Below are 18,424 nucleotides of genomic sequence, written 5' to 3' on the forward strand. Positions count from 1 at the left end.
AGCACTGGAGTCAACATGGGCCAGCATCCCTGTGGAACGCTTTGGACACCATATGTAGAGTCCATGCCCTGACGCATTGAGGGTGTTTTGAATATACTAAATATTAGGAAAGTGTTCTTCATGTTTTGGACATTTTAATGTTATCATTTAACACCTGATTCACTAAAGGTACATCTCAACAGCTGGTACAGTATGTCAGTATGTCATGACATTGCACAAGTGGGGCTCCACAAGCAAGGGGAGGCAGAGGACATCACGGATTCCCTTCAGATAGGGCTGTTGGGGTCATTCAATTTTGTGAACCGGTTGAGCAACACAACCACTGACCACACAACTACTGACCACAACCACAGAATGACTGACCACAACTGCTGAACGACACACCTACTATTGACCACTACGGAACACAACTACTGACCACAACCACACAACTATTGACCAAAACAACACAACTACTGTCAGATCAGCACTGTATTGTGGACAGACTTCTGCCCATCTTAGCTACTGTTGTATCAACATGTTTTGACCATGACAGTTTACAATACAGGGCTACTCCAAGCTGTTTAGCCACCTCAACTTGCTCAATTTCCACATTTATTACAAGATTTAGTTGAGGTTTAGGGTTTAGTGAATTATTTGTCCCAAAAACAATGCTTTTAGTTTTTTAAATATTTAGGACCAATGTATTCCTTGCCACCTGTTCTGAAACTAACTGCAGCTCTTTGTTAAGCCACAAATCAAATCAAATGTTATTGGTCACATACACATGGTTAGCAGATGTTAATGTGAGTGTAGCGAAATGCTTGTGCTTCTAGTTCCGACAATGCTGTAATATCTAACAAGTAATCTGACAATTTCACAACAACTACCTAATACACACAAGAATAAGTACATATAAATATATGGATGAGCGATGGTCGAACGGCATAGGCAAGATGCAGTAGATCGTATAAAATACAGTATATACATATGAGAGGAGTAATGTAGGGATGAGTAGTGTATTTAAAGTGGCATTGTTTAAAGTGACTAATTTTTTATTGTTAAAGTGGCTAGAGATTTGAGTCAGCATGTTGGCAGCAGCCACTCAATGTTAGTGATGGCTGTTTAACAGTCTGATGGCCTTGAGATATAAGCTGTTTTTCAGTCTCTCGGGCCCAGCTTTGAAGCACCTGTACTGACCTCGCCTTCTGGATGATAGCGGGGTCAACAGGCAGTGGCTCGGGTGGTTGTTGTCCTTGATGATTTCTTTTGGCCTTCCTGTTACATCGGGTGGTGAAGGTGTCCTGGAGGGCAGGTAGTTTTCCCTCAGTGATGCGTTGTGCAGACCTCACTACCCTCTGGAGAGCCTTGTGGTTGTGGGCGGAGCAGTTGCCATACCAGGTGGTGATACCTGGTAAAAGTTGTTTTTTGTTGTTGTGACAAACCAAATTTCTTCAGCCTCCTGAGGTTGAAGAGGTGTTGTTGCGCCTTCTTCGCCACGCTGTCTGTGTGGGTGGACCATTTCAGTTTGTCTGTGATGTGTATACCGAGGAACTTAGAACTTTCCACCTTCTCCACTACTGTCCCGTCGATGTGGACAGGGGGTGGCTCCCTCTGCCGTTTCCTGAAGTCCACGATCATCTCCTTTGTTTTGTTGACGTTGAGTGTGAGGTTATTTTCCTGACACCACACTCCAAGAGCCCTCACTTCCTCCCTTTAGGCCGTCTCGTTGTTGTTGGTAATCAAGCCTACCACTGTAGTGTCGTCTGCAAACTTGATGATTTAGTTGGAGGAGTGCATGGCCACGCAGTCATGGGTGAACAGGGAGTACAGGAGAGGGCTGAGAACGCACCCTTGTGGGGCCCCAGTGTTGAGGATCAGCGGGGTGGAGATGTTTCCTACCCTCACCACCTGGGGACGGCCCGCCAGGAAGTCCAGGACCCAGTTGCACAAGGCGGGGTCGAGACCCAGGGTCTCGAGCTTAATGACGAGTTTGGAGGGCACTATGGTGTTAAATGCTGAGCTGTAGTCGATGAAAAGCATTCTTACATACAGTAGGTATTCCTCTTGTCCAGATGGGTTAGGGCAGTGTGATTGCGTTGTCTGTGGACCTTTTTGGTGGTAAGCAAATTGGAGTGGGTCTAGGGTGTCAGGTAGGGTGGAGGTGATATGATCCTTGACTAGTCTCTCAAAGCACTTCATGATGACGGAAGTGAGTGCTACGGGTCGATAGTCGTTTAGCTCAGTTACCTTAGCTTTCTTGGGAACAGGAACAATGGTGGCCATCTTGAAGCATGTGGGGACAGCAGACTGAGATAGGGATTGATTGAATATGTCCGTAAACACACCAGCCAGCTGGTCTGCGCATGCTCTGAGGACGCGGCTAGGGATTCCGTCTGGGCTGGCAGCCTTGCGAGGGTTAACACGTTTAAATGTTTTACTCACGTTGGCTGCGGTGAAGGAGCGCCCGCAGGTTTTGGTAGCAGGCCGTGTCGGTGGCACTGTATTGTCCTCAAAGCGAGCAAAGAAGTTGTTTAGTTTGTCTGGTAGCAAGACATCGGAGTCCGCGACTGGGCTGGTTTTCTTTTTGTAGTCCGTGATTGACTGTAGTCCCTGCCATATAACTTGTGTCTGAGCCGTTGAATTTTGACTCTACTTTGTCTCTATTCTGATGCTTAGCTTGTTTGATTGCCTTGTGGAGGGAATCGCTACACTATTTGTATTCGGTCATGTTTCCGGTCGCCTTACCTTGATTAAAAGCAGTGGTTCGCGCTTTCAGTTTTGCGAGAACGCTGCCATCAATCCACGATTTCTGGTTGGGGAAGGTTTTAATAGTCGCTGTGGGTACAACATCACCGATGCACTTGCTAATAAACTCGCTCACCGAATCAGCGTATGCATCAATGTTGTTGTTCGACACTATCTGGAACATATCCCAGTCCACGTGATCGAAGCAATCTTGTAGCGTGGAATCAGATTGGTCGGACCAACGTTGAACAGACCTGAGCACGTTGTTTCCTGTTTTAGTTTCTGTCTATAGACTGGGAGCAAGAAATGGAGTCATGGTAAGATTTGCCTAAAGGAGGGCGAGCGAGGGTTTTGTATGTGTCGTGGAAGTTAGAGTAACAATGATCCAGAATTTTGCCAGCTCAGGTCATCGTATCTGTAGCTGAACACTTATCGGGAATGAAGGATGTAACGGGTAAGGAGCTGCATGGTGTACTGACTGGAGAAGCAGTTCAGTCCTCTCAGGTCGTCGTATCTGTAGCTGAAAACTTATGACGTAATCTACTAACGTTTGCATACGCCGATTCATGGACCATCTGTATCCGGGTTGCATCCTGTTCATACGGACCAACATCGCATGTACATTAGCACTGTGTTCACAGGGAGCAGCGACGACATCATCACGTCATCCAAGAATATGGCAGACATTGGATGAATATACCATTTTAATATCTTTGGCTGTGAGTGATGAAAACAAAATCTGCCTCAGCAACAATTATTTGAATTATTCAGTGGATGTTTTGTGAACAAAGGCGATGACTAAAGTGTCTTATTAGGAATTTTCAAATAGGTCTTCTCTATGTGGCTGTGTTTGGGAATTGTCATTCTGGGCCGGGCATCAGTTAAACTGCAGTACCAAAGCAAAACTGTAAGAGCAGTCCAAACCATGCTCTAGAACCCTGGCCCCTTCGTCTCACGGAGCTCTGAGAAGCCAGCAAGAATAAGGCCGTGACCTCAGTGATTTCCCTTCAAAATAAAAGTTGGCAAAGGAATATTTAAATTTTGCAAAAATATATATTTTTAAATCTAAATTCTTTTAACATTTTACTAGGAAATGTTAGTAGACAGAATTTTGTTTGACAATATCAAAAAATGAAAAAGTGAATAGGCTTAGTAGCTCAAATAATTGTATAGCATTGGCCATATAGTTAACAGCATTAAAAGTAATTTCACATTTACATGTTTAGTCATTTGGCAGACTCTTACTCAGAGCGACATACAGGAGCAAAAAAGTGCCTTGCTCAAGGGCACATCAACCGATTTAATATATATATATATATATATATAACTATTCACACAGTCAGCTTGAAAAAACTACCTTTTGGTTACTGGCCCAACCCGCTTAATTGTTAGGCTACCTGCCACCCTAGAGATCATTACTTGATAGTAATAGATAATAATGACTAATAGATAGTTATTATGGCAACAACATTATGTATAATGCTACTGTTATTAATAATATTAGGCCTATAATGATATATATAGTGCCTTCAGAAAGGACTGTATTCTCAACCCTTATATTTTTACACATTTAGTTGTGTTACAAAGTGGTATTAAATTTTTTTTTTTTTGTCAATGATCTATACAAACTACTCCAATGTCAAATTGGAAGAACTATTCAATCATTTGTAAAATAAAAATAAAATAAAATAGAAAAACAAATATATACTAATATATCTTGATTAGATAAGTATTCAACCCCCTGAGTCAATACATTAGAATCACCTTTGGCTGAGATTACAGCAGTGAGTCTTTCTGGGTAAGTCTCTAAAAGCTTTGCACACCTGGATTGTACAATATTAGCATGTTATTATTTGTAAAAAATGTCAAGCTATGGTCAAGTTGGTTGTCGATCATTGCTAGAAAGCCATTTTCAAGTCTTGCCATAGGTTGTCAAGCCGATTTTAAACCCCTTTTGGATCCACCCTTTTTTTCAATTTTCACCTAAAATGACACCCAAATCTAACTGCCTGTAGCTCAGGCATTGAAGCAAGGATATGCATATTCTTGATACCATTTGAAAGGAAACATTTTGAAGTTTGTGGAAATGTGAAATGAATGTAGAAGAATATTACACATTAGATCTGGTAAAAGATAATACAAAGAAAAAAAAACATTTTTTGTTCCATCTTTGAAATGCAAGAGAATGTATTATTCCAGCCCAGGCGCAAGTTAGATTTTTGCCACTAGATGGCAGCAGTGTGTGCAAAGTTTTAGACTGATCCAGTGAACCATTGCATTTCTGTTCAGAATTTTGTATCAAGACTGCCCAAATGTGCCGAATTGGTTTATTAAGAACTTTTCATGTTCAAAACTGTGCACGCTCCTCAAACAATAGCATGGCATTATTTCACTGTAATAGCTACTGTAAATGGAATAGTGCAGTTTTAAGCTTTCTGCCCATATCAGATATGTCTATGTCCTGGGAATTTTTCTTGTTACTTACAACCTCATTCTAATCACATTAGCCTATGTTAGCTCAACCATCATGTGGGGTGGTGGGGCACAGATCCTGTAGAGGTTAAAACAACTGTCAGGGTAGAGCACATCACTTCTAAAATGAGATCATACGATCCTGAAGAAGGTCAAAACTGTAACTAAGCCAGTCAGGAGCATTCAATGTCATCTTGACAGAAACTCCAGTCAAATCAATTTAAATTAAATCACATTTTATTGGTCACATACACATGGTTAGTAGATGTTATTGTGAATGTAGCAAAATGCTTAAGCTTCTAAAACTGACAGTGCAGCAGTATCTAACAATTTCACAACAAAGCCTAATATCTAACAAATTTCACAAAACCTAATACACACAATCTAGTAAAAGAATGGGATAAGAATATATAAGTATAAAATATATGGATGAGCAGTGACAGAGCGGCTAAGATGCAATAGATAATAAATAATAAATAGTGAAGGATACAGTATACATTATATACATTTGAGATGAGTAATGCGAGATATGTAAACATTCTTAAAGTGGCATTATTAAAGTGACTAGTGTTTCATTTATTAAAGTGGCCAATGATATCAAGTCTATGTAGGCAGCTGCCTCTCTGTGCTAGTGATGGCTGTTGAACAATCTGATGGCCTTGAGATAGAAGCTGTTTTTGAATCTCTCTGTCCCAGCTTTGATGCACCTGTATTGACCTCGCCTACTGGATGGAAGCGGGGTGAACAGGCACTGGCTCAGGTGGTTATTGTCCTTGATGATATTTTTTGCCCTCCTGTGACATCGGGAGCTGTAGGTGTCCTGGAGGGCAGGTAGTTTTCCACCGGTGATGCTTTGTGCAGACCACACCACCCTCCAGAGAGCCTTGCGGATGCTCTCAATTGTGTACCTGTAAAAGTTGAGGGTTTTCAGGGACAAGCCACAATTTTTCAACCTCCTGAGGTTGAAGAGGCGCTGTTGCGCCTTCTTCACCACACTATCTGTGTGCGTGGACCATTTCAGTTTGTCATGATATGAACTTAACTTTCCACCTTCTCCACTGCTGTCCCATCGATGTGGATAGGGGGGTGCTCCCTGAAGTCCACGATCATCTCTTTTGTTTTGCTGACATTGAGTGAGAGGTTAATTTCCTGATACCACACTCCGAGGGCCCTCACCTCCCTGTAGACTGTCTCGTCATTTTTGTTAATCAAGCCTGCCACTGTCGTGTAGTCTGCTAACTTTGATGATTGAGTTGGAGGCGTGCATGGCCACGCAGTCGTGGGTGAACAGGGAGTACAGGAGACGGCTGAGAACGCACCCTTGTGGGGCCCCAGTGTTGAGGATCAGCGGAGTGGAGATGTTGTTTCCTACATTCACCACCTGGGGGGCGGCCCGTCAGGAAGTCCAGGACCCAGTTGCACGGGGCAGGGTCGCAACCCAGGGTCTCAAGCTTAATGATGAGTTTGGAGGGTGTTATGGTGTTGAATGCTGAGCTGTTGTCAGTGAACAGCTTTCTTACATACTGTAGGTATTCCTCTTGTCCAGATGGGATAGGGCAGTGTGATGGCGATTGCATCGTCTGTGGACCTATTGGGGCGGTAAGCAAATTGAAGTGGGTCTAGGGTGACCGGTAGGGTGGAGGTGATGTGATCCTTGACTAGCCTCTCAAAGCACTTCATGATGATGGAATTGAGTGCTACGGGGATAAATAGTAATTTAGTTCAGTTACCTTAGCTTTCTTGGGAACAGGAACAATGGTGGCCATCTTGAAGCATGTGAGGACAGCAGACTGGGATAGGGATTGATTGAATATGTCCATTAACACACTAGCCAGCTGGTCTGCGCATGCTCCGAGGACACGGCTAGGGATGCCGTCTGCCAATAGGTGCCATTCTTTGCAAGGCACTGGAAAACCACCCTGGTCTTTGTGATTGAATCTGTGTTTGAAATTCACTGCTCTTCTGAGGGACCTTACAGGTGTGGGGTACAGAGATGAGGTAGTCATTCAAACGTCATGTTAAACAATATTATTGCACACAGAGTGAGTCCATGCAACTTATGTGACTTGTTAAGCACATGTTTTACTCCTGAACTTATTTAGGCTTGCCATTACAAATGGGGTTAAATACTTGACTTAAGACATTTCAGTTTTTCATTTTTTATTAATTTGTAAGGACATAATTCCACCTTGACATTATGGGGTATTGTGTTAAGGCCAGTGAACAAAAAATCTAAATGTAATCCATTTTAAAATTCAGGCACTGTGTATAATAAAAATGTCATAATATTAATATTATACTCATAATAATAAACTTTAGATAACACATTTAAATCCCATTGTTATTTAGCCCATTCTTATTGCACAATATACATTTTTCATAGTGGACATGCATATTACACCATACATATTGCCTGAATGTTTTGTCACAGTAAAAGGGGGGTATCCTTTCTACTCAGGAGCACTTCTACTTTCCAAATCTACAGTTTAGCCCAGAGGAGCCTCATTGTTCATCTTGCGGCCCTGAAAGAGGGGCCAATCTACAACAACAACAAAATAATTTGAACCACAGGAGGTTGGTGGCGCCTTAATTGGGGAGGACGGGCTCGTGGGAATGACTCGAGTGGAATGGTATGGTATCAAACCCTTCACCAAACACATGGTTTCTGTTCCAGGCATTATTATGAGCCGTCTGCCCCTCAGCAGACTTCACATTTAGGCTTGGGAACATTAACAAAAAAAAATCACATATCTCATAGAAATACTTTAAATGATTATTTGTGTTATAACAAGTATACAACATATATTTATTTTTCGCTGTATTTATTAATTTACAAAGTATACATGACGGGAATCTTATTCTGAAGGATTCCAAAAAATCCGTGACCCGGAAGTACTTAGTTATTCTTGCCTGCATTACAGCAGCCGTATCTCAAACTCATGGCACCGAAGAGAACGATAAATAAACAGCCGAATATAGTTTTTCCCCAGTGATAAATTACAACACTTGTCTTTGCAAAGGGAACTATCTGCTCTCGTTGGAACTGCGGTTTTGGAGAATTACCCAGCATTTTAAAGGGTGTTTTCTTCTGGCCTTTCACAGAACGCAACGTTATAGCACACTTCACAAACTTCAACACGGTTTGGGAACTGCTCGGTCGTCCCCGTACAAATGTGACCTGGCAACACCGGTAAACCACGAACGGAGCTGTCACTTCTAGGTTACGAGAGTAACCACCTTGTGAGGATCTGATCTGGGTAGCGAGTGCTGCAGTGTCGAGCAACACGAGGAACGTGTGCTTATGTTACTTTTCTGCGCTAACTTTCTTACCTCTCAACAGGACTTCATCGTGAACGATGGATTATTAACTGTTTACATATAGTCAAGCGTGTATTTAGCCAATCAGCTGAATTGGGCACAAAACAAAATTGAACGATTATCGATGTTATTCATCGATTAAGGGCTGCATCAATTGCTAGAATTGAAATCAGCAATTAGGCGTTTGAATAGTTTAGTCTCTCCATTGTTTTATAATTAAACGGAGATGGAGGGTCGGGATGACAAAGGGAATAAAGAGAGTAATTTCTCGAAGCCAGATATTCAAAAGTTTGCTCTCTGGTACATCGGCTGGTCCTCCTTGGACAAGCGTACTACCCTGCCCATGCTGCCGTGGTTGGTGGCGGAGATCCGGAAGAAAAGTGAGAAGAACGAATCGGGACGCGAGACTTGTTCCGTCCAGGCCAGAGAAGTTCAACTGGTGCTCACCCCGCCGTTTATTCGATGTGTGCCCGCCAACAATGTCGCCAACTCGTCCGTCTTCATCTTCGAGCATAAAGCGCAGTTCATCTCACGTTTTATCCACAACAGTAATGACCTCACTTATTTCGCCTACCTTATCCGGAGCCAGCCCGACAACCCGGAGTCTGAGATGGCATGCCATGTCTTCAGGGCATACGACCCCAACCAGGTAGGCTGTTATACATAGCGGCGGGAAGTAGGGGTGCTGCACAACCCCCTGATAAATCACCCCTGAACGTATTACCGGGGCTATGTTCTTCTATCATTTAGGCACATATGTCACTGTCAGAACTACAGTACATCCAAACATGTTGCCATCATGCTGGCTTTACAGGTACACTCAAGTTTTGATTAACGCCAATTATGCCTCAATGACGACCTATTCTTTAATTTGCAAGAATGTGGAGGTATGGTCCCATATTCAGCAACCTTTATAAATGGGTCAAGTACAACTGCCACATTGTTGCACCAGCTACTGGTAAGCTTAAGCCATAAAACAATGGTCAACCTTTGGAGAACTCAGAACTTTACCACATGGTCCTCTGTGTGGTAGGCCTAGTGATCTCCACCCGGCACAGCCAGAAGAGGACTGGCCACCCCTCATAGACTGGTTCCTCTCTAGGTTTCTTCCTAGGTTTTGGCCTTTCTAGGGAGTTTTTCCTAGCCATCGTGCTTCTACACCTGCATTGCTTGCTGTTTTAGGCTGGGTTTCTGTACAGCACTTTGAGACATCAGCTGATGTACGAAGGGCTATATAGTGTAGTTGCATTATTTTATTTGTGTGCTGCAACCCGCTAGCTTCGGAAAACAGTGCAGCGTTTAATGTTAGCTTGTGGGATCAGGCGGCTTTGCGAGGCTAGCAATCCATATTTTTTAGTAACTTCATTCTATGTGACCTCTGTTAAATTGTGCATACAATGATGGGGTTGCTGACATCTCCCTTGGCGGAGTTCGCATAAACTGTTATCTTTTTTACGAACTACGGATTGCAGCACCCAAAGAAAACAACTTGCAGCACTAGGCAAGGCAACATGAGCAGCATTCCCCAGTTTAACTTGCTAGGGTTGACGTTATGCAGGTTAAACAGGCTGGGTAGAAACGTGCCAGATGGACCATGAGGAACGCACCTTCCCCCACAACGACTAGGCTGTGTTTCTCTGGCTAGCTACCTCTCTGCACTTATCATCGGATTGCCATTACCACACACACAACTTTTATTTTTCTTTGTAGGAATGATTGATCACTGTGTGTTTCTGAAGTGCTTTGTTTTGACACGTACTCTACACCTGGAACAGCTAGGCCTATGCATGGCATGTTGCTCACTGCATAGGAGAAGACATGCCCAGGCCACAGTTACCTTAGGAAAAAAAGTTATTTTAGGACACTGAATTTAAGTGCTGTTTTGCAGGACAAAGAAGGATTAGGAGACACACACAAGCTCCAATATATATTCTGAGAATATGCTTGTTATAGAAATTGCTTGTAGACAGATTTTGTCAAGCTTGAGGACTTGGGTTAACGTTCTTCTGTATCTATCAGACTTAGACAAGTTAAAGGGATGTCATGGTACGTTTCAGAAGAAAGAGTTCCCTGACAAAAGGATGATTCATTATGAACAATAGCACAGAGTGGATATGCATGAATGTGTGCAGGCCTATGGTGCATTTTCTCTGGTTGTTGCGTTCTCTCTAATATGGTGCATCTGTTCTCTAATTGTGTAATGTGTTAGCTTGATCACGTTAGATGGCTTTAGAGCGGTTTTGATTTGGTAGCCTAATTGAATGTTAGCTAGATTAGTGTCTTTTTAGTCTAAATGCTCATTCTCATCTGACAGCACAGATTGAATTCAGTTAGTGCATATGTGCATTCAGTGTCTTAGATCAGTCAGAAAAAGTTCATAAAATGACAAAGTAATAACTTAGTTACTTATAGACAACACTGAATGCCACAGCATCACAAATAGCACAACAATACAATATGCATGGCTTATAGTTGCTATAACCCTTAACTTGGCTAGGAGTCCAGTCGAGTTCTCGCAGCTGGCAGATTGGCACTGACACACCCCTCTCTCATGCCAACCTGTTCTGAGAAATGTTGTATTGGTCACTGGGTGAATAAATAAAGAATGCCTGCATTCAGCGCATGGTGGCCCCATGTGCTATAATTAACCTTCTGCACCACCACCTGTAGGTAAAATGTTGAAGCAATGACTATTTCAGCCAAAACAGTGGCCTCATTTGAATATATTTGAAAATGCATCCTTCCGTCGTACTTTGAGGTAGCTTAAATCACTGATCAGACATGACATGATAGGCTTCCACTGTGTTGCTGTCACCATTCTCACAACTATCAAATCATGTTGTATCAGGGATTTGTTCAAGGGTGGGAAGAAGCAAGGATGCATTTTATGGTATTCAAACAGGTTCAAAGTTAGCGTTGGGCAGTATCCAGATTTGCATAGCGTTTTTGTTTCATACCAAGGTATACAGTATTACTGGAAGTGCACACAATGGGCGCCATTTCTTTTTTTTTGTATCCACAACTATTTAGGCAACATTAATCTTGATCCAGGAGGGACTTGATTATCTTTGCTGTGACCAATAATCTTGATCTTGTATTTTAACTAGCAGGTGAGCAAACCAAATGCATAGCTGTAGCCCTGGGCTGGATATAATTTATTTGGCACAAAACAAACTTGTTCCTTTTTTCACTACACTACCGTTCAAAGTTTGGGGTCACTTAGAAAAGTCCTTTTTTTGTTTATGAAAGAAAAGCAAAAAATGTTGTCCATTTTAAAGAAAAATAACATCATTGATTAGAAATACAATGTAGACATTGCTAATGTTGTAAATGACTATTGTTGCTGGAAACAGTCCATAGATAGATTTAAAAAAAATATCAGCAACCATCACTCCTGTGTTCCAATGGCATGTTGTGTTAGCTAATCCAAGTTTATCATTTTAAAAGGGTAATTGATCATTAGAAAACCCTTTTGCAATTATGTTAGCACAGCTGAACTTTTGTCCTAATTTAAAGAAGCAATACAACTGGCCTTCTTTATACTAGTTGGAGCATCAGCATTTGTGGGTTTGATTCCAGGCTCAAAATGGTCAGAAACAAAAAAATGTCTAATGAAACTCGTCAGTCTATTCTTGTTCTGAGAAATTAAGGCTATTCCATGCGAGAAATTGCCAAGAAACGGAAGATCTCGTACAACGCTGTGTACTACTCCCTTCACAGTACGGCACAAATGGGCTCTAACCAGAATAGAAAGAGGAGTGGGACGACCCGGTGCACAACTGAGCAAAAGGACAAGTAAATTAGTGTCTAGTTTGAGAAACAGATGCCTCACAAGTCCTCAACTGGCAGCTTCATTAAATAAACTCAGGTGTGCCAAGCGTGTAGCGTCATACCCAAGAAGACTCGAGGCTGTAATAACTGCCAAAAGTGCTTCAACAAAGTACTGAGTGAAGGGTCTGAAATGTGATATTTTTTAAAATAAAAAATATATATTTGCAAGAAATGTTGCTTTGTCATGGGGTATTATACGTAGATAAAAATATTTATTCAATTTTAGAATAAGGCGGTAACAAAATATGGAAAAAGTCAAGAGGTCTGAATACTGTGATAGCGGTAGATATGTATAGGTTTAAATGGACTAGGCAACAGGGTATACAATAAACAGAGTAGCAGCAGCTTGCATGTCAGTAGGTGTGTTGAGTCAGTATACATGTATGTACATATGTGTGGGTGTTGGAGAAACAGTATGTGTGAGTTTGTGGGGCCCTGTCAGTGTGCATAGAGAGTGCAAACATTGACATACAAGGTAAACTCAGTCCATGTAGCTATTTTGTTAGATATTTATCAGTTTTATTGCTTTGGGATAGAATTTTGGTGTCAGACTTGATGCACCGGTACCTCTTTCAGCAAGTATATGACTTGGGTGGTTGGGGTCTTTGATTTTCCGGGCCTTATTTTCTCTCCACCTGATATAGAGGTCCTGGATGGCAGGGAGCTGGGCCCCAGTGATGTACTGGGCTGTCTGCACAACCCTCTGTAGTGCAATTAGTTTGAGGGCGGTGATATTTCAACACCAAGCAGTGATGCAGCCAGTCAATATGCTCTAAATGGTACAGCTGTCGAACCTTCACAAACTTTTTCAACCTCCTGAGTGGGAAGAGGCAAAAAAAAAAAAAGAGACTTTCTTCACGACTGTGCGTGAGTTTGGACCATTTTAAGTCTATAGTGATTTGGACACCAAGGAACTTGATGCTGTCTATCTGCTCCACCGTCACCCCTTTGATGTGGCTGGGTACAGCAGGGGACAATTCAAAGATTTTAAGTTCCCCCAACTTCACTTGAAGGGTGCTGTGATATAATTTTCCTTAAACATTGTGTTAAACTATCTGCAACACAAACTTACAATTACAAAGGACAAACTACTGTTGGCAATTTACTCCTTTTCGACTGGGACAACCCCTTGATGGCATTGCAATAGAAATATATCAAACATTTTATAAAGTATTGAAAGATCCACTACTAGCATGTTTGAATTATTCACAAATTGTAACTCACCTACTGAAGCAGGAGCCGGGGGGACAGTATAACGACCCAGTCTCTCAAGTTCAAGTTCTCTCTCACAATATTCAACTCTGAACGGTCTTATTTAGGACCTGGATCATTTCTCCAGTGTATCTTGATTTAAAACCCAAATACAAAAGTTGCAGCAAAAAATTACAGTACGTAAGATCAAACAAAAAACCTACTTAACGTTTGCATTCGTAAGGATTCGGCATCTAAAGGACACACTTTAATTACTAGATGGTCTCCCAGTTTAAAGATGGGGCAGTGATGTGCTTGGTGTGCACATTCCTGAAAAGTTGAATGCTCTTGCAACTATCGATTTTGATAGAAAACTTTTAAATAGATAGGATGTCCATCTATGGGGGAATTACACTGATTCATTCTCTAGTGATACCACAGTTTACATATCTATTCGTGGCTCTACCGACTCCAGGATAATGTTTTTTTTCTTTCAAGTTATAGGAACAAAAAATATTACATTTTATTTGGAATGGAAAACCCAATAAAAAAATATTTAAAAAAAGTTAACCGGGTATATTTCATTAATAAATGAGTTTGGAGGGATAAAACTTAAATATCAAGGCATTAAACCTCTCTGTTAAAGCTTATATTATACCAAAACGATATCTAAATCCAAACTGGTTTCTAGTAGGCTAATAAGAGGGGCACATCCACTGTTTTAAAATGGGGGGCCTTTGCTCTTATACATTTAAAACGATGCATTTCCGGGGACAATGGAACCCTGTTTTAAAGTGTCCTTATTTTTAAATGAAGCTATACAGAGTTGGTTACAATTCCAATTTTGTCCTCCAGTAGAGGCATAATCTATATTACAGCAAATAATATGGCTAAACGCCAATGTACTGATGGAGGATAAACCACGGTTTTTTTTTTTTCAACGACGGGAGAATTATGTCACCAATTAATCCATGTGTTTGCACAATAGGAAATTAAAACCAACTCATTGCAGCTCTGCCACATAAATGGCAATTAGGAATGAGTTTGTTTTTCTGCCACCAATTAAAAATCATAAATGGCTTAAAATGACTAATAGATTTTATGATTTATATCTGTTTCACTTACGGTCAAGAGGGTTTGCAACTATGCCACATAAAATTCAAGATAGTTGGGAACAGATTTCCGACGTCCCAATACCATGGTTTATGAACTGATATACAAAACAACAATTGATGCTACAAAAATAATGCTCAGTGTATAGGGTATTGAATAGTCAGACCGGTGCAGACTCTGTCATGTGGAAACAGAATCAATAGAGCATCTCTTGGTACTGTCCATAGGTGGCTTATTTTTGGAGTCTGGTCCAGGAATGGTTGTTATAATATCAGGTTGCAGTTGGACCTGCAAACCGTTTTACTGGGGGATGTGAAGGACCACAGTCAATAAGAAATATCATTGTGCTCTTGGGAAAAATGTAAAACAATTTTGGGGGGGCAATTTCAGAAGAAATGTTGCAGATGGGGAGGTTCAAGTCCCCAGTGAGACACCATGGGAGAATGGAGGGATGTTTTACTAGAGGAAATGGCAGAATTATATTTTTTGGGGAAAGATGTGTGGCTGTCTGAAGGGTGGAATTGATGAGTGTTGGAATAATTATATACACAAATGTACAGTATAAATGTTTGAGGTCCTCCAATCACGAGTGGGAATATTCTATATTTTGCGTTTCTCTTTTTATGTCTTGTGGTTTGGTTTCATGCTGTGGGTGTGCTCGCTTCCATGCCTGCCAGGGTATCGGGCGGGCATTGGCCGCCCTTGGAAGATACCTTTGGGCCTGGGGTGGTGCTTTGCCGGCGTGTCAGGGCGGGTAGCGGTGCGCGCAGCCATTTATATTGTCTGTGTATTGTTATTTTACTTTAGTTTTTTTTAAATGAAGAAAAGAAACACAGGAAGAAAGCGTGCAGACTCACTATGTGCTTTTCAAAACAGCCCTGCCTCCTCCATGAACCTTTGACACAGTAAGAAGTTGGCAAGGATGTTGCAGTTTTCTTACGGTGGTTTTTACAATAGTGGAACACTAGTGACCTGAAATTGAGGGACAGCTATTCCCTGCAAATGATTTATAATATGTAGTTTATGTTTAAGTAATCCACTAAATAACTAAAACTTTCCTTTGTATTCTGACATTTTAAAGTGGGAGATAAAAAAAATGTTTAACTCAAAATGTCACCCGATGGACAAGCCATTTTTATTTTTTACAATATAACTGTCCTACATATGTTTTATTAACAATAAAACACAAATTAAAACAAACAGATTTTTTTGTGTCATTATCCAACATTTTAAAATGATTATCTTGGTGTTTAAGTAGGGGGACAGGAAAGCCACCATTTACATAGAATGACCCCTATACGGTATATTCTCCCAAGCGTAGTCAAAGTATGTGTAGGCTCATTAAAGGAATACTCCAGTATTTTGGCAATGAGAGTCAGATGAACTCGTGGATACCGTTTTTTTATATCACTGCATGCAGTTTGAAGGAAGTTGTTAACTAGTGTTAGCTCAATTGCTAACTAGCGTTAGGGCAATTACCGGAAGGCTATGGTAACTGCTAGCATGCTAGTGGATACCATATACTTACAGGCATTGCGCCGACGCTAGTTAGCGTTGGCTCGCAAAACGACTTAATACTGGATGCAGAGGCAACCTAAAAATGGTATCAACGAGTTAATCTGACTCTGGGGAAGTAGATAAAGGGCGTCATTGCCAACATCCCGAAGTATCCCTTTAAAGCTAATTAAAGCATGCTGGAGCGGCATGTACTAAATAACAGGCTCTCTGTTTCTTTACTCAACATAGATCTATTATTGGCCCTGCAGCAACAGTGTGTTAATCAGGGATGTGCACACATCTCTTGTTCATTCTTGGACCACTGGGTGACCCTTAGCATGGAATCCACCTTCTGCTGTGTCCCTGGGTCTGTCCTGTTCTATTCTTTTTCTGAGCCAGTCAACTCAAGGTCCCGGTGACACCTGGGCTGCCTAGTTTAGTCCCCCAAGTCAAATGTGAGGAGGTTGGTGCTAAAACCACTGACTCAGAATGGCTGAGGTCATCATGTGACTAAATTGTGACTAACAATGTAGGCTATTGTGTGTAGATTGCTAGTCAAGTAAGACACATCTCTTTGCTGAGGATTTTTATTTAATCAATTTTATAATAAGGCTGTAATGTAACAAAGTGGAAAAAGTCCATGGGTCTGAATACCTTCTGAAAACACTATGTATGTATGCATACAGTACCAGTCAAGTTTGAACACACCTACTCATTCAATTTATTTATATATATATATTTTTACTATTTTCTACATTGTAGAATAATAGTGAAGACATCGAAACTATGAAATAACACATATGGAATCATGTACTAACCAAAAAAGTGTTAAACAAATCTAAATATATTTGAGATTCTTCAAAGTAGCCACTCTTTGCCCTGATGACAGCTTCTGCCTCTGCAGTCCAACTTATCCCAAACCATCTATTGGGTTGAAGTCTGGTGATTGTGGAGGCCAGGTCATCTGATGCAGCATTCCATCACTCTCCTTCTTGGTTAAATAGTCCTTACACAGCCTGGAGGTGTGTTGGGTCATTGCCTGTTGAAAACAAATGATAGTCTCATTAAGCGCAAACCAAATGGGATGGCGTATCCCTGCAGAATGCTGTGGTAGCCATGCTGGTTAAGTGTACCCTGAATTCTAAATAGATCACTACAGTGTCACCAGCAAAGAACCATCACACCACCTCCTCCATGCTTCACGGTGGGAACTACACATGCAGAGATCATCCGTTCACCTACTCTGTGTCTCACAAAGACACAGCGGTTGGAACCAAAAATGTCAAATTTGAGTATCCGGAGCATCACCATTTGTGAGTTCGATTACAGGCTCAAAATGGCCAGAAACAAAGCACTTTCTTCTGAAACGTCAGTCTATTCTTGTTCTGAGAAATGAAGGCTATTCCATGTGAGAAATTGCCAAAAAACTGAAGATCTTGTACAACGCTGTGTACTACTCCCTTCACAGAACAGCATAAATGGTCTCTAACCAGAGTAGGAGTGGGAGGCCCCGGTGCACAACTGAGCAAGAGGACAAGTACATTCGATAAACAGACACCTCACAAGTCCTCAACTGGCAGCTTCATGAAATAGTACCAGCAAAACATCAGTCTCAACTAGAGGTCGACCGATTATGATTTTTCAACGCCGATACCGATTATTGGAGGACCAAAACAAGCCGATACCGATTTAATCGGCTGATTTTTATTTATTTGTAATATTGACAATTACAACAATACTGAATGAACACTTATTTTAACTTAATATAATACATCAATACAATCAATTTAGCCTCAAATAAATAATGAAACCATGTTCAATTTGATTTAAATAATGCAAAAACAAAGTGTTGGAGAAGAAAGTAAAAGTGCAATATGTGCCATGTAAGAAAGTTAACGTTTACGTTCCTTGCTCAGAATATGAGAACATATGAAAGCTGGTGGTTCCTTTTTAACATGAGACTTCAATATTCCCAGGTAAGAAGTTTTAGGTTGTAGGAATTATAGGACTATTTCTCTCTCTACCATTTGTGTTTCATATACCTTTGACTATTGTATGTTCTCATAGGCACTTTAGTATTGCCAGTGTAACAGTATAGCTTCCGTCCCTCTCCTTGCCGCTACCTAGGCTCGAACCATGAACACATCGACAACGGCCAACTTCGAAGCAGCGTTACCCATGCAGAGCAAGGGGAACAACTACTCCAAGTCTCAGAGCGAGTGATGTTTGAAACGCTGTTAGCGCGCACCCCGCTAACTAGCTAGCCATTTGACAT

General features: G+C 41.3%; 1 protein-coding gene across 2 annotated transcripts in view; it reads left to right on the forward strand.

Moving 5' to 3' along the window:
- The first annotated feature begins 8,093 nt into the window (after window positions 1–8,093).
- Window positions 8,094–18,424, forward strand: part of tbc1d4 (TBC1 domain family, member 4) — a 139,850-nt gene continuing 129,519 nt past the window's right edge. The window contains exon 1 of one of the 2 annotated variants that reach the window (XM_021578614.2): window positions 8,094–9,166. In XM_021578614.2, coding sequence (XP_021434289.2) covers window positions 8,744–9,166 — 423 coding nt within the window. In that variant the 5' untranslated portion in view covers window positions 8,094–8,743. The remainder of the gene's footprint in view (window positions 9,167–18,424) is intronic. The other variant, XM_021578615.2, reaches the window with a different exon arrangement.

Source organism: Oncorhynchus mykiss, chromosome 22 (genome assembly GCF_013265735.2).
Source record: "Oncorhynchus mykiss isolate Arlee chromosome 22, USDA_OmykA_1.1, whole genome shotgun sequence".
Classification (NCBI taxonomy): domain Eukaryota; kingdom Metazoa; phylum Chordata; class Actinopteri; order Salmoniformes; family Salmonidae; genus Oncorhynchus; species Oncorhynchus mykiss.